This window comes from Gracilinanus agilis, chromosome 1 (assembly GCF_016433145.1).
Source record: "Gracilinanus agilis isolate LMUSP501 chromosome 1, AgileGrace, whole genome shotgun sequence".
Lineage (NCBI taxonomy): Eukaryota > Metazoa > Chordata > Mammalia > Didelphimorphia > Didelphidae > Gracilinanus > Gracilinanus agilis.
Genome location: NC_058130.1, coordinates 246,692,983 through 246,718,568, shown reverse-complemented (window position 1 = coordinate 246,718,568; position 25,586 = coordinate 246,692,983). Strand labels below are relative to the sequence as shown.

The window sequence follows — 25,586 nt, the reverse complement described above, 5'->3', positions numbered from 1 at the left end:
CCATGTTCCTGAGGACATTTCCCATATGATCCACCCCTCTGGCCAGCAGCCAATGGAGGTGCTTCCTCCCTCCCCTGTCTGGGATAAGGCAGGAGTGGGGGAGTGTCACATGCTGTGCGAATGTGCAGCACAGATAGCAGCCTGTGGTCAAGGTAATTCCTGTGGTGAGGTTGGAGAGGAGCTAGGTTTGAGGGGGGCAGAGCTCACAACATGGCACAGAGCTAGAGGGGAGCAAAGTGTTTGGGCTATTTTCCTCCCCCTCTCCACATAGGCCTCTCTTCATGGGGGGGGGGGGTTAGGCGTGGGATCTGGCACTCCATCTCTAAAGGGTTTGCTGTCACTGTTCTAGAGTTTCGTATGCCAAAGAGAGGATGCTATTTTTAATCCTGAAGAGGAGAGAGATCCACCTGAGCTGACTGATGGAGAGGTGGTGTGATCAGATCACTGGCTGAGGGAGATCATTTTGACAACGGAATGGAGAATTCCTGAAGTGAGAGAGGCTTTGAGTGAGAGACCTCTCTGTCCATACAAAGCTCTAGAACATCTCTATATTGGTTACAAGACAGAAGAGCAGCAAGGGCTAGGCCAGTGGGGCCTAAGTGACTTGCAGGGTCACACAACTAGGAAGTATCTGAGGCCAGACTGAACATAGGACCTCCCATCTCCAGCACTGGTTCTGTATCCACAGAGCCACTTGCTATTTCGTTAGTTTAGGTGTAGGGTTATGAGATTCTATACTCACCCCCTCTCCAAGACCAACAGCCAGGCCATCTCAGCTCTGGTTTCCTGGTAATAGGGGTTAGAATCACTATGTGTTTAAGGCAGCCTGACGGTTGTCTTGTAGCTCACATATCCAACTATCAGAATCCATACATAGAGCCAGGACTGGGTCAAAGCAGGTTTATAAATAAAGTGACCAAAAAAAAGATATTTATCTATTAGGGACTAGCTGAACAAGTTGTGGCTTATGATTGTAATGATATACTGCTGGGCCATGAGAAATGTTGAGCAAGTTAATTTTTTAAAAACCATGGATAGACCTACATGAAATTATGAAAAGTGAAACAGAACCAGGAGACATTATGTACAGCTGCAGAACTAATGTTTGAAGAATATCTTGTGAATGTCTGCCTCCAGAGAATGAACTGATAAATAGAAACAGAAAAGACATAATCTATATGTACATATTTTTTGCTATTTGCAACTATTTACTAAGCGCTTACTGTGTTACTATACTTATTAAGTGCTTATTACTAAATGAGATATTTGAAAGAGGCTTCATAAATTCTTTTTTCCCCTTATGTGCCAGGCACCTTGCTAACCACAGGGTACACTTCCCTTTATACCTATCTCCTCAAAAAAAGTAAAATGAGACCCTGTCTAAAGGACATGACAATTAAATTGGGAAAAGTACATAAAGATAGAGGAGCAAAAGCAAGTCTCTGACATTTATTATCCACTTATCCTTAGTGTTATCCTTGATTCTTCACTGTCACTATAAATATCCAGGTGCCAATCTTGTCTCTGTAACATCTTTCAACCATATCTTCTTTTCCTCACTCAAACAGTTATCACTCTTGTTCAGCTCTTTATCATCTCCTTCCTAGTTTATAGCAATAGTCTCCTAGTTGACTTTTCTGTCTAGAACTTTTCTTAGAGCTAGTTTGTCCTCTAGGCCTTTGCAAAAGTGACTTTCCTAAAATGCAGGTCTTTAGCCATATGTTTACTCAATTAACCTCAAAGGCTTCCTGTTACCTGTAAGTTTTTATGTAAACTCCTTTTTGGTTTTTCTTTCTTTTTTTTTCTCTTATACAAAACATTTTTATATTAGCCATGTTTAAAAAAAATAAAGGAAAAAAGTGCATCATACTGCGTTCAGAATTCATCAGTTCTCTCTTTGGAGGTGGATAGCAATTTTTATCATGAGTCCTTTGGTATTGTCTTTGAACATTTTATTGAACAGAATAAACTTGTTTTTCATAGTTGATTATCCTTATAATATTGCTGTTAACTGTGTATAATAATCTCCTGATTCTGCTCACTTCACTTTGCATCAGTTTATACAAGACTTCCTAGGTTTTTCTGAAACCATTTTGCAACTCATTTCTTAGAACACAATAGTATTCCATCTCAATCATATACCACAACTTCTTTAGCAATTCCTCAAATGATGGATAGCCCCTCAGGGTAAGGATGGAATTTGTGCAAAGGGGGATGGGACAGAAGGAGCCAGAGAAGGATTGACTTGATGGTTGGTGACAGTTGGTGGCAGTTGAGACCAGAGAAGTTCTGGGTAATGTTCCAGAAGAGAAAGGAGGAGAAAAGGGGCTTCTGGGGGAGAACTGAGAGAGGGAGGAGGAGAACATCTCAGCTCAAATCCAGTCCTGAGGGCTTCCTGAGGATCTTTCTTTGGACATTGAAACCCTGATTCCCTGGTCAAAAGCATCCTATTGCTTCTCACCCAGCAAGACTTCTACCAACGTGTCAGCTAAGTTTTGGGACTCCATATTGGGAGCCATCTCTCAGGCTCTTTCTCCCATTACCCAACCTTGATGAGAGACCCTTTCTGGTCTAACTTACAATTATAGAGAAGGATAGAAATAGGAAACAGAAAGAAAAGGGGCAGGAGATGCTTAGGAGTGGGAACCCCAAAGGTTCCCACCTAAGTGACAGACCTCATAGAAATGGAGAAGAGAGTACCCCAAAATCCCTCTGCCCTTCACCCCTTTCCCTAACCCCTGAATTGTGAAGAATAAAAGCCATTCATAAGTCAGATAGCATTCCAGAGTGCCTGAGAGACGAGGGGGAGGGTTATCACAGCTTGGTTTGGCTGACTCCATCTTGAAGCCAGACTACCCGCTGTGAAGTTCACTGACCTCAGGGGAGGCATGTGTGATCCGTACCCTCATTCAGAATCAGATTGGGGTCCCCTATACCTCATCTTATAGGGAACCCTTGACCCTAACTCCTGTGGGGTGTCATGGCTGTCCAGGTCACCCAGTTTAGGGGTGACACCCCCTCAGAGTCTCTCTGTATAATTGGCAGGAGGGGAGAGCTAGAAGAGAGTCTTACCCCTCATAGACTCTCTCTCTCCCTTCTATCATAACATTAATTACTGGCTCTGTTAATTATTACATCAGTTTCTGATTCTTTGCCACCACAAAAAAGTAGCTATAAATATTTTTGTACATATTGGTTCTTTCCCCTTTTTCTTTGATCTGTTTGGGATACATACCTAGTAAGGGTGTTGTTGGGTTATCAGGATGTGCACAGTTTAATAGTCCTTTGAGGAGAGTTACAAATTGTTTTACAGAATGGTCACATCAGTTCACAACTCCTAGTGTCTCAGTTTTTCTACATTCTCTCCAGCATTGTTCATTCTCCTTTTCTGTCATGTTAGCCAATATGATAGATTCAAGGTGGCACCTCAGAGTTGTTTTAATTTGCATTTCTTTAATTGGTAGTAATTTTGAGCATTTTTTCAATGGCTGTTAATAGCCTTGATTACTTTTTCTGACAACTGCCCATTCATATCCTTTGATCATTTCTCAGTTGGTTTTCTTTTTGGATTTTAAAGTTTCTTACAACCTGACCCTTTGAGAAGACTTTTCCAGTCTTTTAAAATTTTGTACCCCTCAATTTTGCCATATTACTTTTCACCCCTTCCTATTCCTCACTCCCAACTATCTCTTGTCTATGCTGTCTTTCATGCCTGAAATATTCTCCCTTGTAGTCTTTGCTCTCAGAATCCCCAGCTTCCTTTAAGACTCGAGAACCACTTCTTACAGGCAGCATTTTACAAATTCTAAGTTTTTTTACTGCTGATTTCTTCCCCTCAAAAGCTATACTCCATCAACTCTGTATGTTTCCATGTACCAATTTATGTCTCTCCTAATTTTCTTATTTAACTTTGTCTTTTTCACATCTTGCTAAGTACTGTTCACCTCAAAAGCACTTAAAAATTCTTAGATAAAAAAAAACATACTTATAAAGAACATTTCTGAATGTATTAGTCAAGAGATAGTTTATAGGACAGCTATCATTAGGTTACATGTCAGAACGAAAGCTGGCATTAAAAACCTTTATCTTTTGCAGATCCCATAACTATACTTAAGCTATTCAGAAAATGTAGAACTCTAGTTTCTAATTAGATGTGCCTGAATAACAGCTGAACATGAAATATATTATTTGGGAGCAGTGTTTCTCGAGCAAAAGTCTATAAGAGGAATGGATGAAAAGGTTTACTATATCTTTCTCATTGATAGATGGTTTACCTTTAGGGTTTGCATAATTGTCTGATTTAGTAATTCCCTGTCAGGATATTTGCCCTGAATTGTTTTTTTAAAACTATGTTAAATGTGTTCTCATTTCACTCATGCCATTTATAAAGAAATTATCAAGTTTTAGCTTACATCACTAGTATAAAAAAATCCCATAAAGTGAAACTTTTAGCAAGGTACTTTGATGCAGAAGACAAACAGGAACAACAAAAGCAGGCCTCCAGAAATGAGAATCATGTAGTTAAGACAGCAAATATAAAGCAGGTGGGGGGTAGGGGGAGGAAATCAGAGGTTAACAGTGAAATAAAAATTCACAGGTAAGCAAAGCATTTCCCATTAATGTTAAGCACACAGCTCATAAAACAAGGCATGTTAATGCTCCCTTGATGTACATATTATTATCCAAAGAGTGAAAGTACTTGCCTTCAGCTGTGCCACAGACACAGTATTAAAAAATATTATGAGATGCCACATTTGGTTCTGTGATCTCCTGCTTTCCATCCCTAGAAAAGAAACCAGCATGCCTACAGTATTAAATACACTTGATATTCTGCTCCTCAGATTGAAGTAATGCCAAATTTAAAATTTTTTGCTACTTAATTTATTTTCAAACCTATTTTCTCTATTCTTGTTCTCAGGGAAGTGGGAGGGTGATAGGTACACCAGTGGGATAATAAATAGAACATCATTTTGACATGAAATGGCACCCATTTCCATGCTGATGCATTTTTGACCATTTGTTTAAATGCCACTTTGGGCCGTCTCTCTAGGGTTAGCATTAGCTTGCAAGCTAACAATTCAATCATGTTTTAAACAACCATTTACTCTCCTGTTTAATAAAAGAAAAAAAAACAGTTACCATAGCAACTCACACATCACATAGTAATTAGGGAGTACCTAAAATTACCAAACTATATTTCTGACAGTGTTTTCTAGGAGAAATGTATAATAATAAACATAAATATGCTTCTTCCCATTATTCAACATTCTCTCTAATTGTTTATTCTGCACAGTTGCCAACTCTCTTCCATCTAGTCATGGAAAAGAAGTTTTTAAACAAAATATAATAAAGAGGCAAAGGAAAAATGTTTATTAGACCATAAACAATACATAAAACCATCAATAATCTTATGAGTTGAGAAAACACTCAAGATTTAGTTTAACTGAACTTAGAGTAAATAGCATAGTCAAAAACTAGTATCAGATGTCTTTAAGATATATCTAAAAGGATTTATGTGAACTGAAGAATTAGAAGGAGAGAATGCTGAACAGTCTAAACACCCTTTTTTTTTCTAACTAACCAGATCCATACCATCATAAAATATTGGATCTAGAAAGGACCTTAGATTTGTCTGTGGAGGTCCATACCCTCATTTTTCAGATTAGTAAAGCAATGTCTAGTGACTTGCAGAAAGTGGAAGAGCCAGAACTTGACCATTTAAACCATTTTTTCCCCTTAGAATTTTACTAATAACTTCTAATAACTTAATGTGAGATAATTTTATTGGTTCTTGTTTGGTAATATACAGTAACTTGAGGATTTGGTGAGTTTGAATGTTCATTAGTTAAGTAAATAGCTATGAGAATGTTTAAACAAACAAATGAACTAGGCTTTAATGTGTAGGATTTTTTGATATCTTAGAGGGCAAATAAGATGTGTATACAAATAGCCGCAGTGTACAATAGAATGTGATTACATGACCCATGAGTTTGCAGATATTGCCAGTTCATTTTAATTTAGTGAGGTGTCCCCCATATCCTGTTGCAGGGACGATGAAATCGGAGTGGTGAAGGCTGGATGGGAGGAGGTGGTTAGTCAACTCAATTTCAGAATTTTAACCCTAGGCCAAACTGTCTTAATTGGTAATGTAATGCAGGATTTGTGCAAGATCTCTTAGGCAATGACTGAACAGGCACAAATTTTTTTCTGCTAAGACTATCATGCCATTCACATTCATCTGCACTACCACTACCACTCTGAAAAATTAAATCAACATTACTGTCCATTTTCTTTGAAAGACTGTTATTTGATTTCCCAGTGCTTCAACTTCCTATTGTGGGGACTTCTCAGACACTCTTTTCCTTCACCATTATTCCCATATATTTGTGTTCTTCCCCTTCCCCTTATAATGGTTAGAATGAGTTTGACTAAATTATAAAAATAAAAAACGTTGTGGTTGCCATTTATAGAAATTAACCCCTTAAGTCATAAGACTGTTAACAGCTCTAATAGTTTTATTATAGTAAGATAAAGATAATAAGAAAGGGAAACAAAGAAAGGAGGTAAAAAATTACCTAACCTAAAGCCTAACAACCCAGAGTCTGTCTCTGAATCTCAGCCTCAGAAAACAACCCCCCACTTCCTTGCTTCCTTATGGGACTCACCTATTATGCTGTTCTCTTCACCCACTAGCTCTCCTACATCCACCCCTCCAGGAACCAATCACAATTCCTCAATTAGCCTGGCACCACCCAGGGGGCAGTGCCTGTGGGATCAATTCCCTGGTTGCTGATTGACCCATATTCAAAACAAATGGAAGGGAATCTAAATCTCTGATTGATCAAATCAAAATACAAATTCCCTTCTCACACCCCTCCTGTTTGAATGTAAGTTCTTTGAGTTTAGAGACTGTCTCATTTTTTAATTTGTATTCCTAATACATAAAAAAATGTTTAGCATATAGAAATTGTTTAACAATAAGCACATATATTTAATTCATACAATTAAGTAAGTACAAACTTCTAGGTAAAGAGGAAAAAATGGTAATGGACCTTATCTTTGAGGAGCTTATATTCTGTTGGAAAGAATGGGGGAGAGAAAGACACTAGTAAAATAATTGTCATGGTTATAAAATTAAATTAAAAGAGAAAGTTTAGAATATATAGCTTGCTTCATTCTTCTCTATATTAGATGCCAAATTATTTTTATTGCCAACAATCTCACAGAATTTAAGTGTTAGACAAACTTCATTTAGTTCAACTTCTATATAAAGGGAATGCCTATTATAACATACCTGAAAAGTGTTTGTTTAGCTTCTGCTGAATGATCTCCAAATAAATCAGTAATAACTCATATATTGAAAGTACTGTAGGGATAACAAGGTATTTTCTTTTCTACAATCCTGTTAAAAAAGTGTAGTGGAAATGTCCCATTATTAGAAATAGGGAAGCTGAGACACAGAGAAGCTATTAAGGAAACAACAAGTATTACTCAATACCTACAATATGCCTGTTCCCAAGCTAAGCAGTTTTACAAATATCCTCTCATTTGCTTCTCTCAACATCCCTGGGAGATAGATGTTTTTATTTTCCCCATTTTATGTTTGAAGAAACTGACTCAAACAGAGAGTAGCTAACTTGCTGAGGTCACATAGCTAGTAAGTGCCCAGCACTCTATCCTCCTTTAGCCTCTACAGCACTTATCTTCTTTAAAGAAATAAATTCACTAACATTAAAATGTGCCCTTCAAAATGTGTAAAATGCTTACCTAAAAAAATCCACACTATTTTAATTTAGACATTTTTCAAGAGTCTATGTTGGTTGTTGTTTTCTCTTAATTGATTTTTTTAAGTAAAGTTCAGGATTTCTATTCTTGAAGGAAAAAGATTAGATAAAATCATTTTAAAGTGGTTATATGATAATAGTTTTGTATTTAAAATGTCTCTCTAATTAATGTTGTGTTTCATTTGTGACCTAGGTGAACATCCAGCCATCCGAATGGCACCGATCAATTCTTCTTCCACAGTCCTGGCTGGGATTTATGAATAGGACATACCATGCCGTCTTACAGGTACTTGAATATCTGGGGTACTTTGTATACAGGGAAATGATACTTGCTCCTTTTTCAAATTCTAGTTAAAGTGTTTTAAACAGCTGTCCTTTGGTAAGCTAACTTTTTCAGAAATTTACTGATTATTTGAAGTCATAGATATATGGCATGTGTGCAGGATATCATAGCATAAGGAGATCTGGAGTAAGCAGCGCAGGTTTTATCTCTCTGCTCCAGTACTTTTTAGGTGTATGATTGTTGGTCAAGCCATTTAATCCATCTAGAGCCTTGGTTTTGTTGTCTATAAAATGGAGATTATAATACTAAAGAAATACTAAAGAAAATCATGATGGCATGGTATTGGAGAAAGTACTAGCTGACTGGAAAAAGGAAGACGTTTTTTTTTTTTTTTCCTCTTCAGATTACATGTAGATACAATTTTTAATAATCACTTTCTGACATTTTGCAATCCATGTTCTATTCCCTCCTCCCAACCTCCTCCAACCCAAGATGGCAGGTAATATAATATTGGTTGTATGTGTATTATCATACATGTTTCCCTGTTCATCTTGTTGCAAAAAAAGACACATATAGCTTATACTAGGGAAAAAAGTCATGGAAGAAATCAAAGTGAAGAATGGTATACTTAAATCTGCATTCTGACTCCATCAGTTCCTTTTATGGTGGTGGATAGCTTTTTTTTTTGTTACAACCATTCTGGTTGGAGCAATTTAGAACCATGTTCTAAATTGTATCAGATCACAGCTTCTTCAACAGTGTAATAGTTTCCAATTTTATTAGATCTCCAACATTATCATTTTCCTTTTTTGTCATATTAGTCCAGTCTCCTCATTATTAGGAATTGAACCCAATAATATTTGAACCCAGACCATCCTTTTGTAACTGAGTAGATGATCTTGGTAGAGTTGTAATTAAAAAAAAAATCACCCTTTAGCCATTCTGATGAATGAGCCTTTCTGAACATAGCTCAGCTTAATTTTATTTTTTTCCTAAAAGTAATCACATTTATTTAATTAATTATGGGTATTTTTTCAGCTGAATTTTTAGTTACAAACTCTTCTCTCTTGGCTTTCACCTTCACTTGAGGCCTTTCCTGCTTGGTAGAACCTTTTTAAGCTCCTTCTGACACTGCCCACATTACTCTAGGATCTCTTCTTCATCTATAGCAGTGATTCACAAAGTGGGCTCTACCACCCCCTGGTGGGTGCTCCAGGGATCCAGGAGAGTGGTGATGGCCACAGGTGCATTTATCTTTCCTATTAATTGCTATTAAAATAAAAAAAAAATAATTTCCAGAAGGCTAAGTAATATTTTTTCTGGAAAGGGGATGGTAGGCCAAAAAAGTTTGGGAACCACTGATCTATAGTGAAATACTGGAGTAAAGTTTTAGTGGGGATCTCAGATGAAGCTTTTAAAATGAAAGATGAAGTTTTCATTGAATTCAGAACAGATGATAGTATTGTACAGGTTGCATCTTTTATTCATAAAGGAAATCATTCTAAAATTTTTTTGAATATTATTCATTTAGCAAAGGGGGGGAAAAAAACCTATTCATTCCTTTGCTTTGCTTTAAACTCCAGTGTTGGAGAGAATTTCAGAATATGGACCAGAATTAGAGTCACAAGTTCTAGCAAGTAGGGAATAGATTGTAGAAATAAGTGTTTTGCTATTAGGGGAAAAAGAGAATTTCTAAATTTGACTTCTGCAGACCTTTCCCAGTCTTCCATAACTTTATGTTTTCTAAGATTATGTCCAATTTATCTTGATTAAAGTTGTTTGCATGATGTCTCTTCTATTAGACTCAGAGCTCGTTGAGAACAGGGACATTCTTTTATCTTTCTTTGTATCCTAGTAGATTATGTTTGTTGACCTGCTAAATGTATGTTGTTTCCAAGTGAAGTTCTACTGAAAAACTCATTCTTATCTTGCCTCAAAGAGATCAAGACTCCTTATCACTGATGTATTCTAGATCCATGCAAGATCTATTTAAATTCCATTCCCAAATTCATTGCCTTTCAAAATATATTTTGAAGAAATGAGTATCCTGCTAAATATGGATATAAAAAACTGGACATGTTTCAGTTGATTATCTGGTGATAAAGAACTAACTTCATCAAGTTTTATGGCTTATGCCCTTAGTTGAGTGTTGTTCCTTCCTAATTTTTCCTTTTCCTCACTTGAGGGAAAAATAAGATATAGATCCTTAGAATATAAAAGCATTCTTTTTCCCGATGCTCAGTTAGTATTTGTTAATGGGAAATACTTGAAGAATTACCAGTTAACATGTGGCCATTCTCAAGGTTTGTATTAGAGCAAAGAATCTAATGTTTGTTTTATAATAACTTTTTACCCATCCTTGAATAAACCTTGTTTATCACCCTGTTTGTGGCCCTAATTGCTTCTGGGAAAGAGTGTTTTGAAATTAATGATAATGAGCTATTCCACTATTGATTTTTTTTATTCCCTTGTCATTTAGTGGATGATAGCATTGGATGATTGGTTAAATGTAGTTTATTGTAGCTTTTTTTAAAACCCCCAAATAAAGCTTTATTTATTGAGGATCATCAAAGATTTTATCGGAGTAATGATCATTGTGCCATTATGGCTTAGTTTGAAGGTTTTCATGAGTTGCAGTGGCTGAAAAAATACTGTGATCTATTTGCCTATCCAAGTAGTGAATCTAATTTATTTAGTCCACTTCTCAAGTAACAGAAATATTGGTAGGCTTATGTTTGTAGCATTTTTTAGGTTTTCTAGGACTTGTGAAGTTCTGTACCTTGGTATAAAGTTAGATAACTAAGGCTTGCCTCAGTACTATGATCAGGCATCAGGATAGGCAATTTTGGAGAAGGGATTTACTTAATAAAAGAAAAATATGAAATAATAGTAATAAATAATAAATATAATAATACATTCCTAATAAATACTGATTGAAGCCAATCTTTCATTTTCTACTAAAAAGTAGTCTAGTGTCAGATTCTTTCATTTCATATAATAGCTGTGTCAAAATCAGGTAGAAAGGGGAACATTAAACCATATATAAGTGGGCAACTAGGTGATTCAGTAGATTGAGAGCCAGGCCTAGAGATGTAAGGTTCTGAGTTCAAATTCGTCTTCAGACATTTCCTAAGTGTGTGATCTGGAGCAAGTCACTTAACTCCCATTGCCTAGCCCTTGCATCTCTTTTCCTTTGGAACCAAGATATGGTATTGATTCTAAGATGGAAGGTCAGAATTAAAAAAAAAACCAAAAACGTACTTAAGAACCCTGGCTGAGTAAACATTGACTTAAGAAAACCACAATTAATATTATCAATGTTTTAATGTATTTTAATTTATTTCACATAACATTTCCTAATTAAGTTTTAATGTAGTCAGTGCTATACCACATGTTTGATACCTCTGTCCTAGATTATTTTTGTGTCATGAATACATATCTTGCCTTGTTGTATTGCCCTGGAAATTTTATTTGTCTCACATGCATTGAGTATTAAATGTTAAAAGTGAAATAATGATATTGATTAAGAGAATTCAAGCTAAAACTTATTTAATTATCTTCCTTAACCTTTTTTTCTTAAATAGTTCCTGTCATGGATTATTAAATATGTTGATTGTTTGGTTGTCTGATTGGTGACTTCTCTTTTTTCTATCTGTAAACTTTCCATTCATGATCTAATCAACTCCCAATGGTTTACCTGTCATTTACAAATGACTTTCTCTCCTCCAAACTCTCAGTCCACATTACCAGCTTTCTGCTACATGGCAGAGTCCAGGAGAGATTCCCAGTGTGGTTGGAAGGATAGGTTTGAGTCAAGTAGTATGGGATTTTAATAACTAAGTAGAGGGAAGAAGGAACCCATTAGATTTGATTGAGTAGAGGGATCTATATAATCAGCTCTATAATCTAGGGAAGAGGTGATGATGGCCCAAACTACAATGTAGCTACATGAGTAGAGATAATAGGTTAGACACAAAAAATGTTGTGATGTGAGAAATGGCAAGATTTGGTAACTGATTGAAAATGTGTGATGAGGGAGATCGAATCATACAGAAGAATGCTTAGATCACAAATCTGAGAGGCTGAAAGGAAAATGATCAAAGAAGTTTAGAAGGGAATAAGATTTAGTGTGGTAGGGGTAGTTGTGGGAACCATAATGAATTCAGTTTTGAATATCTTAAGTTTGAACTGCCTGTGTGAGGTCCAGTATCAAGTGTCCTTTAGGTAAGGTATGACTCAAGTTCTATAGAGATTTAGATTGGATAGAAATGCCTATATTTTCAATCTTTCTCACTCCTTATTTATCTGTATATATCTGTGAGTCATCTGTATAGATATGATAGTAGAACCCTTATGAAATAATGCATTTTTCCAAGAGAAAGGGTAGAGGGAGAAGAGAAGGCACAGTACAGAAATATGGGGAATGTTTATAATTATGAAAAATATGGGGGATGTTTATAATTAAGAAGCATAATATAGATGATGTATCAGCAACACAGACTGAGAAGGAACTGTCATATAAGTAGAGGCAAACCAAGATTCCCAGAATGGAGAGAGTATCTAAGAGGAGAGCATGGTCAGTAGTGTCAAGTGCAAAAGACAGTATAAAGAATGAGAAAAGACTTGACAATTAAGAGACCATCATGAAGAAGTAGTTTCAGATGAATGAGGAGATTGGAAAGGCAAGTTGCAATGGCTTTAGGAGTGAGAGAGGTGTGAAATTGGAAGCAGTGACAAAATTCTTTCAAGGAACTTGGCTGAGAAAGGGAATAGATACAGGGTGGTGATAATAATAGCTAGCATTCATGTAGCACTTTAGAACTTGCAAAGTTTGCTCCCCTGATCCACTTAGCTCATAACTTGAAAGAATGTAGGGTCTAGTGAAGGTTTTTTAAGGATTGGAACATTTTTTAAAGATGTTGGAAAGGAATTAGTAGATAGGAAGAAGTTAGGATGAGAGAGAGAAACTGAGACAGAAATTGATTGAGCCTTCTGTGACTTAGATTGGGTGGGTGAGGGATGAATAAGATCAAGTGCATATATGGGTTGGCCTTAGCAAGAAGGGCCATCTCTTTGCCCCTGCCTCCAACCTAGGGAAAGACAGGAAAGAGTGGAAGATAATTGCAGAGAGAGTTGAGATGAAGAGGATGTTTCAATGATAGTTTTCTTGTTCTTTCTATTTACATTGTTATAGTTGTATGTATTATTTTTACTTTTTCTCCTTTCTCCTGCATTGGTTTAGAGTAGTCTTCCTAGGTTTCCATAAATTCTTCATATTTATTGCTTTTTTATGACACAATAATATGTTGCATTATATTACTATATCCTACATTTGTTTATCCATTCCCAGTTGTGATGGCAGTCTATTTTTTCTCCAGTTATTTGCCACCACAATAATATGCATATGAGACCTTTCACTCTTTGATGTCTTCTGGGCTTATTCCTAATGGTGGGATCTCTGTCAAAAGGTACTGACATTTTAGGAATGAATATATTTGTGAAAACTCAGTTGACCATTTTTAGTAGTACTTGTCAATATGTCTGTATTTCTGTGGTTTTGAGTGATATTGCATGTAGTATGTGCATAGAATTTAGATCTGAAAGTAACCTTACACATCATCTTAAAGTAACTACTTTAGAATGTGAAGTAACTGTCTCTACCTTTGTTTAAAGAATACTTTCTTGCTATTCATTTCAACAGATTGACTCTACCAATAGTATTTGTGATAATGTAAGTGCTACTCAGAAGATGAAAGGAATCCAACAGCCACCACAGTTGTTTAGAAGTACAAAGTGCATTTTAAATGAAATTAACATGTAGACATTATTGTATTTAGTAGAGCTAGGACAAAGTCTAGACTCCCTGTCTCCACAGTCCCAAGGATTGCCATGCTAGAGAACACTCCCTCATTAGGGGCATTACAATCTTTTTGCAAGCTTGTGTCAGGCATATTTTGTGACATTAGACTATGGGGTTATTTAGGCAAACAACTTTTGATACACTTAGCCTAAGAGATAGTGTTTCATTGTACTCTATTGCCTAGAGATTGGATGCTGTGTATTTTAGCCTGAATTCTGCAAAACCAGTATCCTCTGCTTCCCAATATGCTTTCAGCCCATGAGTACCAAGAATACCAATACCAATAGGCACTCTTGTCATTAACTCTGCCTCTAGCCTAGATCAGAAATGTTGTTGTCCAAGGGAGAGATTCTTGTGAGACTGAGCAGCCCTCAGAGAGATTCTGGTGCCAGCCAGCACCAGCCACTGACTAGTTGCCACCAGAGTGCCAAATCCTCTACCAACCCAAGGATTTTCTACTCATCCTTCTCATTGTATTCAGTGTATGTTATATGGTACCTTCCTATACAGAAATATCAATTTATTCACTAGAGAACTACAGACTACAGATTTATGTTTCCTCAAAACCCTAACTATGACCTTCTTCATTTTCATCTACACGTGAAGATGGTCATACCATTGATCTTGTCATCACCTAAAATTGCTCCAGTTTCAAGATCAGAAATTTGTCACTTTCTTTGTTCACAGTCACCTCTCATTCCATCTCTTAATGCTTCATACATCCTCACTAAGACCTGCAAATACCCTTATCCATTCATTTTTCAGTTTTGTCCAACTCTTTATTGACTCTATTTGAGATTTTCCTGGCAAAGACACAGTAGTGTTTTGTCATTCCCTTCTCCAGCTCATTTAACATGATGAGAAATCTGAAATTATTTGCCCGGGGTCACACAGCCCATAAGTGCCAGATTTGAACTTAGGAAGATGAGTCTTTCTGACTCCAAGCCCAGTGCTCTCTCCACTGTGCCGCTGAGCTACCCTCTCCCTCATTGTTCTGCTGGGCATCTTTGTTGCTCTGTCTGTAGTTTTCTTTGGGACACTTTCCTGATTCTCTTTTTGATCAGACTTCAGACTATTTTACTTATTCATCATCTCTGTCATACCCACTAACAATGGTGTGTCCCTGAAGGCTCTGGCCTGGATACTTTTGATTCTCTCTTGATAGCTCGTCAGTTCCCATGGATTTAGTTATTATTTCTATGCAGATGACTCCTGGGTCTATATATTCCATAGTAGGCTCTCTTGAATGTCAATCTCAAGTCATCATCTCTCTATGGGACATTTCTTATGGGATATCATGTAAATCCCCCAAATTTAACACATTCAACACAGAAACCTTTATGTTCTTTCCCTGCCAAACTTCCCTATTCTGCTCTATGGCACCACTCTCCTCATCACTGATGCCTATAAATATCAGGCTCATCCTCATTTCCTAACTCTCACACATCCAGTCATTTGTCAAATCTCGACATTTCTATCTCTATAACATTTCTTCTTTCTCCTTTTAAACTGCCCACCACTCTAGTTCAGATTCTTATCACTTCTTATCTTAGCATTTCAGTAGTCTCATTCTTTGTCTCTCTCTGGCTCAAGATTTTTCCCTCTTTAGTCAATCTTCCTAAACTCCAAATCATGCTAAAGAGATTTTTCTAAAGTGCAGATTTGATCATGTCACCCTCTGTCATCATCAAACTCCTTTTACCTCTTATGTCTAGGATGATATCTAAACTACTCATTTTGGCATTACATCTTTTCACCATCTAGCTCCTTTCAGTTTTTCTGTCTGAGTCCTTATGTGTCCTTCTGTATTCTAGCCCCACTTTTTAACACAATGCCTCACACATAGTAAACTCTTAATAAATGTTTGTTAATTGGTGTACACAATATCATTGTAGCTTCTTTTTAATTGTCAAAGAAAGTCATATAAAAGAAAAAGTTTACAAGGTTTCTTGAGTTTTCAATTTAAACTTGATTGAAATACATGTGGAAAACAAACATAAAACAATCACAAAACAATATATGACTAGATACAATTTAAATTATATTTGGATATGATAAGAAGTTACAAAGTAAAAAAGTATTCTTGCTAGGATAATGAGAAACAGCTTCTTGAAACAGTTGAGTTTATGGTTGAGTCTTCATGTTGAGCAGTAGCCACTGATCGGCAAAAAGGGTTTGGGCAGAACACTCCAGGAAGAGACAAGTGAATATAAACAAAGGGACAAAAGCAGAATATGGTTTTAAAAAAAGTCATTTCATGACGATTTAGTCAGACTACATCAAGTTACAATGGGAGGTGAGTTTGGAAAGATAGGCCAGTTGGTGGGGCCAGGAAAGAAGTAGCTTTGAATGTGACAATAGAAATGGCAACTTGAGTATATAGCTTCTCTCTATTGGCCAGCTGTTTCTGTGCCAAACCCACAGGTATGAATTATATTTGTAAAGAAACAAAATCTAAAAACAAATACAGAAACTATATTGCGGTGTGTTCCATTATTCATTTTGTGAAATTTATCTGTCAAGAATTGAAACAGAAAACAGATATAGAAATTTGACCTGAATATTCATCATGGTATGAAAGTGACTTGAGGTTTTCTTAAAGGCTAAGTCAGTAGGCACAAACTCCAGTTGATAAGTGTCCTTCCTGTACTGACACTGGAGGATGACTTCTTTGAGTGATAACAACCCATGGATTGAAGAGTACAGATAGGCAAAAGATGCAAAAATATTTCCTTTTACTTTTACCTTTTTCAAAGTGACTTTAATCTTTTTTAAACTAACTTCACTTAGTTCCCCCTGCCATTTTTATGAATGCGTTAGTAAACTATTTGCCAAAAATGTCATTAATATTTTCAGAAAGCTGTCCTATCTAACAAAAAATATTTTTAAAAGAAAGCAAAAACAAAAAATGAATAAAAGCAATCAGTACATCAAAGGCATCTGAAAATAAATGTAGTACTTAGCTCACATGGACCTTCCACCTATGGAAAGAAATTTGAGTACATTTCTTTTTATCCTGATTCTTTGGGGCAGGGAGAGTTAACTAATAAAGAATATTTAGTACATGAACTAAATTTAGTAAAGAACTTTAGTACATGAAAAGCTAATATTTATGAACATTTATTTTTTCTTCCTTTGATTCCTTTGTTCCAAGGGTTAGAGGAACTTCTGTATGATATTGGATGAGAAAGATTATAGTTCTTGAATTGTAAAGCTGAGGGCTGAAAGATGATGTTCTTTGTAGTATATAAAATGGAGGAGAGAGAATATTCAGCAAATCCCAGAATTCTAGAAATTCAGGGCATCCTTAATGATTAATAGAAATACTTTAAGGGAAATAAGAGGAACAACTACATTACCAAGTCAGTTAATACATTTTTTGGAACTTACTACCTCCAATAATATATGGAAATATAGTTCCAGGAAATGCTTAGATAAATTAATGCATGGTAATTCCACAATGCTTTCTAAAAGGAAGATAGGGATCTTTGGGGAATACCCATAACCTTTTGAAATTGATGTCACATTAGAGAAGCTGCTTTCTTCTCAAATGTCTCTGAAGGCTACTATCATCAAGAATACTACATTGTAAGCAGTTTTGGAAACAATTTGGAAATATTCTCAAAGGATTATTAAACTGTGCATACTCTTTGATCCAGTAATATCATAGGTCTGCATCCCAAAGGGATCAGAGTAAAGGGAAAAGGACCTTTTTGTACAAAAATATTTGTAGTAGCCCTTATTTTTTTTGATAGCAAAGAATTTGAAACTGAGGAGATACCATCAATTGAGGAATGACTGAACAAGTTGTTTATGATTGTGATGGAATACTGCTGTGCTATTAGAAATGAGGAGCAAGATGATTTCAGAAAAAAACTTGGGAAGACCTATATGAACTGATGCAAATTTAAGTGAGTAGAACCAGAACATCAGAAACAGTAACAGCAAATTGTAAGGATGATCACTGTGAAAGAGATAATTCCAAATATGTCCCATGATGGAAAACACTAATTACCTCCAGAGAGAAATGATGAACACTAAATGTAATTTGAAGCTTACTTCACTTCATCATGTGTGTGTTTGTGTGTGTGTTCTTTCCCAACATAGATATGGAAATAAATTTTGCATGACTTTACATGTGTAACATAGTGTGTAATTGCCTGCCTTCTCAAGGAGAGGGGGAAAAAGCAGGAGAAAGGAAGATGATTTGAAATTCAACTTTTTAAAAATTGAATGTTAGATGGTTCAGTGGATTGAGAGCCAGGCCTATAGACAGGAGTTTCTGAGTTTGGATATAACCTCAGACACTTCCTAGATGTGTGACCCTAGGCAAGTCACAACTCCCATTGCATAGCTCTACCACTCTTTTGCCTTGGAACCAATACAAAGTATTGATACTAAGATGGAAGGTAAGGGTTTTAAAAAAATGAATGTTAAAAAAATTTTTTAATGTCATTGAAATATTTAATGGGAAGGAAAAAATACTTAACTAGATCAACCATTGATTTGATCTATTAATTCTTCTGGTTTACATTTTAAGAGAAAATGTATTTTTATGGCTTATTAACAACACTCAAAACTAAAAAGGTAATTTTTAGGATTGACACAGTATCTTAAAGGAACATAAATTTTAATATAAACATGGTTTTGTCAACAGGACATACTAGGCCAAAAAGTCACACATCTTTTTTCTCATACCACTTCCTCAATGTTTAAAAAGAGGATCATGTTATTTTCCTTGATTGTTTAGACCTTGTTTCTAGCACCAGAAGGAATGTTTTAGCACTTAGAGACAAGCAGGTTGAATTTGGTTGATATGGTAGGAAAAAAGAATATGTAGCAATAAGTGATCATGGAACAATACATTCCTTAAACATATGGCTTTGAAGACATGAGAGGCTGCCAATCTGTTATTATATATTACAGTTCCTCTCTTCAGATGATTAATGAATTTTATAAGTACAAACATCTATATACTGGCTTACAATATTCTTGAAAGAAGTTTGATGTCATTTGCACCCCTTATGGTTCATGGCTCAAGCTGTCCCAAGACAAAATTCTTAGTAACTCTTATTATGTTCTCCTCTAAAGAAGTTCTACATGTGTTAAGAATTAAAAAATAATCTGAGGCCTTGTCTGATTTGTAAAGGTTAAAATTAATAGTTGGATGGTTATATGAAATTATGTGATCACCAGTATTTATTATATCTTGAGTCAGAAATTTACTTACAATTATTTACAAATAGAGAGGAAACAATAAAGAAGAGAAATTTATTTCTCCTATCAACCTAAATGTTTTGCTCTGGGTCTGCTTAATCCAGGTAGAGATTAATTAGCTCTAAACCAAGAAGGCTGGTGGTGAGTAACCACTTGGCCTCCTCAAAGAAGCTAGTCTCTTAGGAAACTAGGAAAGGAATCAGCCTTTCACTCACCCAATGAAGTAATCCAAGAGTCAGAGTCCAAGTAGAAGCTGAGATCTGAGCCCACAATCCAACCTTCTTCAGAGAAGCTCCCCTCAAGACTATGTAAGATTATCTCCAGAAGAGAATCTCTTTAAACCAGTGATGGGCAAACTACTGCCTGTGGTCCAGCTGTGGCCCCCTGAAATGTTTTATCTGGTTGCAGGACATTATTCCTAATCTGACGAATACAATGAAGCTTTGAAAGAGTTGCCTTAGAAACAGAATGACAGATGAGCATTTTCTTTCCTTTGGCCCCCTCTTTAAAAAGTTTGCCCATCACTGCTTTAGACTATCTTCTCAAAGACAATCTGCTCTGAAGGAGTTCAGGGCTTGCTTTTATGGTGACTTCTTGTCCCTTCCCATTTTCATAGGGGCCAATCACAGTTTCCAAATTGTCTAGCACTTCCCAGGGGCAGTATTTGTGGGATCAACCTTCTCACCTTCTGAAGGTTAAATTCTCATCAAAAGGATTCACAGCTAGGGGTGTGAATTTTCTAAATCTCACCTAGTACTAAGTAGGGTGTTCAAACTTTTGTTGATTCATTTCAAAAGCAGACAAGGGGGAGTTAATCCTGTCTTCTGTCTAGTGAGGCACTAATTAGGGGTACTTAAGTTATTGTTAACCAAAGTGTTAACTCAAAATAGACAAAGAAAATAAAGGATTCCCTTTCAGGAGTGTAAACTCAGAGAGAACAAAGAACCTGCAGTATAATTTCACCTTAAATCAAATTGGGTGTTGTCTGCCTCAAATAAGTATCAGTTTTAAAAAGATCTTGAAAATCAGAAAAGGATTTGATTGGTGAAGTGTAGGTAATATCATTTAAAGTTTAGTGTACTTTGCATTCTTTATCATAAGTAAAGTTAATATATAAAAATTAGTTATTGAGCAATGAATAGAAAATACAATTTTTGTATATGAATCCTCATAACATTTTCCAGATACCTATTGAATCGTTTTCTTCTTATAGAATATGCTTGTCCGAATATCTGTTCTTATAACATGTCAGTTCAGAATTGGAGCTTGAACACATTTTGTGCATGTATATGAATGGCAATCATAAATATGTGGGAGGGCTAGAGAGGGTAGAGCACAGAAGGGACTCCTGAGATAATAGCATTAGCCCTCTTTTTTTAGATTCCCCACAGTAAACTCCTAGATAACAGACTTTTCCCTTTACACACAGTTTTTCAAGACTGCAAACTATTTCATAAATTAAGGAATGACTATATAGTGATGTGCTCATATTTTCTTAACACATTTGCTCAAAGTGACATATTCTATTGAGAACTGTTAGATTCAGTTATAAAGTAGCCCTCAGGAAGGGTTACATATGCTATTCAAGTTTTTTCCCCTCTCATAAATTTAAACTAATTTCAACTGTAAAGTTTTACTGATGTATCCTGTGATTTTTCAGGGAAGACAGGCAGAGTTGGATATGCAGTTAAAACATGGAAAAGATGCTCCCGAGGAGATACAATACAAGAAATTTACAGCTTGGCTCTGGTGAGGGAATGACTTTCTTTTGCTCATCATTTGTAATGGGAAATGAAAAGTTAGGGGAAAGGTACCTATTTAAGAATGTAACTTCTGCCTTAGTACTACAAAGGAAAAAACAGATGACCTGCTAAAAGAGTCTTTTTAAAAAGACAAAATTATAAATGGAGGTTTGGTCATCATTTTTATTTCTTTAGGAAACCGTAGTCAAGATCTCAACAGGGGACTTAAAAAAACCTCAGTTGATTTTATGTGCTTTTTAATGAAAATTACCCCTTCCCCTTCTGTCTATACCAGTGATGGGCAAGCTATGGCCCCATGGCTAGATGTGGCCCCCTGAAATGTTCTCTCCTGCTCCCTGTCATTATCCCTAATCTGGCTAATACAATGAGTAGGATACAATACAATGAAACTTGGAAAGAGTTGCCTTAGAAACAGACTGACAGATGAGCATTTCCTTTCCTTTGGCCCCCTCTTAAAAAGTTTACCTATCACTGGTCTACACTATTGCCCTTCACTCCATATTTAGTCGAGGCGTATTTTTTTACTTTGAAGGGAAACCTTGCCTATTAGGTACAACTGTACCACATCAAGACTTTCATTTCGATGGGGAGATATGGAAGAATTCTACTGAATTAAGACTGTCCTGATTTTTGGAATACATTAGCACTAGAATATAAAAAGCAATCAGAACTGTTTTACCTGTACTGGAAAAAGTAGCCTATCAAAATCAAGTAGTTCTACTGGGGGCAACCCAAATGTTAAAAAAAAAAAAAAAAGTATTTGGAGACTTAGCAGCTTTGTTTATAACCAGTACTCACTTTTAGTTAAATATATGCGGAGACACACATGTGTGTATATATATGTGTGTGGGTCTATATATTTTGATTACTTATGATCTCCACACTTACTAAAATTTAGTAGATTAAAAAATAGAAGGAATGCATAATTCTGATTTTTATTGTGGTCATAGAACAGAGCATCTCTGTTCATAGTAATATACATATTCTATATTTTATTACAGCAATGTTAAATGCAGTGCTAATTTTAGTGAATTTTGTCTTAAATAACAGATGACAATGATAGAAAGCTTTAAGCTTTGCAGAGTACTTTATATATTTTTCATTTGGACTACATAACAATCTTTTGAGGTAGGTACTCTAGGTATTATCATTCATGTTTTACAGATGAAGAGACTGAGGCTCAGAGATTTTAAATGACTTGCTTATGATAACACAGCTAGTTAAGTATTGGAGGCAGGATTTGAACCCTCATCTTCCCTCCAAGTCTAGTATCATGATCACTATATAACTATTTTATCTCAAAAAGATGACATATAAGAGTTAGGGGAGAAGAGAAAATATAGGCATTTATTGTTTTAGCAGCATTACACAAAAACTCTTTTGGGTTCTTCTATGAGAAAGACTGATGATCTAAGAGAAAGAAAACTTAACAAACTGCTCCCCCATCCCCTACCCCCTTGCCTTCTTAGAGCTGTTTAAATTTATCTTTCTAGTATTATGAAGAAGGCAGTAAGTTATACAATACTTATTTTTAAAATATAAAAATATTTATACTCTTTTTTAGTCAGTGCAATAAACATTTATTAATTACCTATTATATTCTAGGAAGCAGGAATGCAGAAATGAAAAATGACCACATCTTACTCTTTTAAAGAGACTACCTTCAAGCCAAACCTTTAAATTGGACATAAGATTTATACCGAAAGAAACTTGGCTCTTCTACCCCCGACCTTTATTTTTAATCACATATTATTGTCGCATACTTCAAATTATACCCTTAAGAAATTTGGCCTAAAATATGAATATCATTTTGGTTATATTAATAATTACATTTTAATACAGTAATCTGGCTGGTCTTTCATATTGCTCTCATGGCGCCATCTGACAGAATTAAAAGAGGAGAGTCTTATTTTTTGTTTTGAATTAAATAGGAAACTATAGAAATGCTGGTCTGCAGTGCACTAAAAAGTGATTACTCAAATCTTTTAAGAGATGTGAGTTTTTCGGCAGCCATGTTCCAATAAATTCAGATGATTATAATATATGAGAGCTTAGCCAGTTATTTTCTGAAGTATAATAAATGCTGTATCAATTTTTACACTATCTTATTTTTGGACACTAGATTTTAGTATATTTATTGCTTTAGAAATCTCTCTGTAAATCCAGGAGGATTAGATTTATACCAACTGTTTTTGACTTTCATTTCCTGATACACATTAGAAAGGTCAGTTCAGAGCTATTTTGAAGCTGACTCTGTATCACTAAGCCAAAAGCAGACATTGACAATGAAGCCCTTCTTAATGGCATCACCATAACCATCTCACTGTATACTTAATACATTAGTAGTTTTAATATTCAAGGACAAGATCAGCTAGTTCTTATTTATTGAAGAACAAGAGAGGAGACAACTTTTTAACTGCGGTGCAAGGTATAATAATGGTTCTTTTTTTATTTCAGGGTTAGAGACATGCTGACTGACCAGATCATCAAGTCAGCTTCAAAGTAAGATTTATATATCTGTAAGAGCCCCATAGAGGGTTTTTTAATTCTCCACTTTTGTCCTGAGTTTCTTATTTATATTATTCACATTTATGCATATCCTATTTCTCTTGTAGTAGGCAATTAAAAAACCTTTTCATTTATTTTAAAATTACCTTTGTTTTTTAAAATTTTACAATCAAATGTATTCTTACTACCTTTTTTATGGCATAAATATATTGAAAACTGAATTTTGGGGTTGTGTATACCAGGCAGAGAGAAGAAAGATGACTGTTTAACACAGTGGTTTTTAGTCACAGAATCTTGTTACTTAATTAAAAATTATTGAGCATCCTCCCCCCTCCCTGAGCTTTTATAGCTATCATTGTTTACCATATTAAAGATAAATCATATGATGATGGTAATGATAATAAACGATAATTTGACTTTGTGGAGCCTCTGAATTAGAGTCTCAAGAACCTCCACAGGTCTTTAGACCTCACTTTGAGCACTGCCATTTTTATATAAGTTTACATTATCTGTAGGCAAATAAAGAAGTGATGTTGTTAGTGTCTTAATATGATACATACATACTCTTTGTACCCATGGATTAGAGCAGAAATGTTTTCATGTAGGTAGGACTGGAATAAAAGTATAACAATCCTGGCATTTAATTAAATGTGTATATCTAGAGAGATTTGGCTCTGTGCCTGCTGTTTGCGTTGCCCCAACCATCTGTGCTACCTACTGTCCTACCTGTATCAGTTTGTATAAAAGGATCTATGGGCAGTGAGGAAGTTTGTTACTTCTTATAAAGGAAAGATGAAGAAAAATATTCATCTGCTAATATGGGTCTAGGTCAAGAGAACCTAATGTTTCTCTTGTTCACTGGGCACAGTTGAATAGGACCGACATTTTCACTGATTGTAAAAATTCCTACAATGACCTAGTCTTCACATAGTCATAGACTTTTTCTTTCTAACATTTCCTAACTAATCCACTGTCTTCTATAAGAAAAAGAACATTTTTATTGAGAACTAGGAAATTGCTGTCTTTAAGCTATTTTGTATATTCTTTAGTTCTTCACTTCATGTTTATTGTAATTATTAGTTATTTTCATTATAAAATATATGTTTGAAGAAAAGCTCACAAAATTTTTATCCATTAGCAGTTTCACCAAGTTTTTTTTTTCATGGTAATATTAGTAATATGAATAAATGAATAGTCTTAAGTTTGAGTGAAAAGAATGCATTAGAAACGAAGAACTTTTTTGTATTTTGTGTTTTTATCCTTTTCTTATGGCACAATAATATCCCTTTTTCATTAGTGTAACCATTTTTTTTTTTTTTTTACTATTCCCTTGACAACTGAAAAAGTGTACAATGGAGTTGCTTATAAGAATAGTACTCAGATCATATTTTTCTTCAAATACAGAAATGATTCTTTCAGTTCACTGGATGGTTTGATTAGTCAATAGTGATAGCTTTTTATTATTCTATTCAGTTGCTAACATGGTCTACTTTGGTAGTAACAGTATGAGTTAGGGAAGTATATAGCTAGAAGTTGTAGCACACAGGAAGGGTCCTCAACAGACATACATTTAGCGAAACTAACTGGACCAAATGGAGATCAGATGAACAATTTTACCCTCCTTGGCAACATGTTTTTGCCGGTAGAGCTAAGTATTTCTTTGACAGACTATGTTAGAAAGATCTTATTTTTAAGATCTCTGATATACTTCCTGTGCTTTGGTTTTCCTTCATCAGAAGAGAATAAGTTGGGGACACATTTGAAAATTCCCAGCCTTACTTCAATAGTGATCATAGAACTAGGCCGAAAACGCAACAAATTATAGTCATATCTTGGTTTTTATAATGTTTATGGCCTGGTCCTAACTTTATTGTGGTGAGATAGGGAAGTCACTGAATTCTCAGAGTATTTCTTTTGTGAAGAAGACTAGTTTTGTTTCAGGGCTGTGTGGACAATTGGTTCTCCTGCCTATGAGTTAGGTCTAAAGTTTCATTTAAGAGAACTCAAAGCTAAGGGTAATTTTAGAACTGGTTTTGTCCCCTCATTACTGTACTGATTTGGACTTATAATCTTAGTGGGAGTTCTTAATTAGACTAATTGGTTTAGGGAAAATTTTATGTGAATATCTGTCATCTTCTCCATATTCTGAGCCATGTAAGACTAACCCCAGA

The 25,586-nt window shown here is 35.4% G+C and overlaps 1 protein-coding gene across 3 annotated transcripts in view; it reads left to right on the top strand.

Annotated features, from left to right (window-relative positions):
• FOCAD (focadhesin) overlaps nucleotides 1-25,586 on the top strand; it is a 363,803-nt gene that overhangs the window by 257,544 nt on the left and 80,673 nt on the right. For all 3 annotated transcript variants that reach the window (XM_044660684.1, XM_044660676.1, XM_044660669.1), the window contains 3 exons: nucleotides 7,978-8,070; nucleotides 20,805-20,893; nucleotides 23,365-23,409. In XM_044660684.1, the coding sequence (XP_044516619.1) occupies nucleotides 7,978-8,070; nucleotides 20,805-20,893; nucleotides 23,365-23,409 (227 nt within the window). The remainder of the gene's footprint in view (nucleotides 1-7,977; nucleotides 8,071-20,804; nucleotides 20,894-23,364; nucleotides 23,410-25,586) is intronic.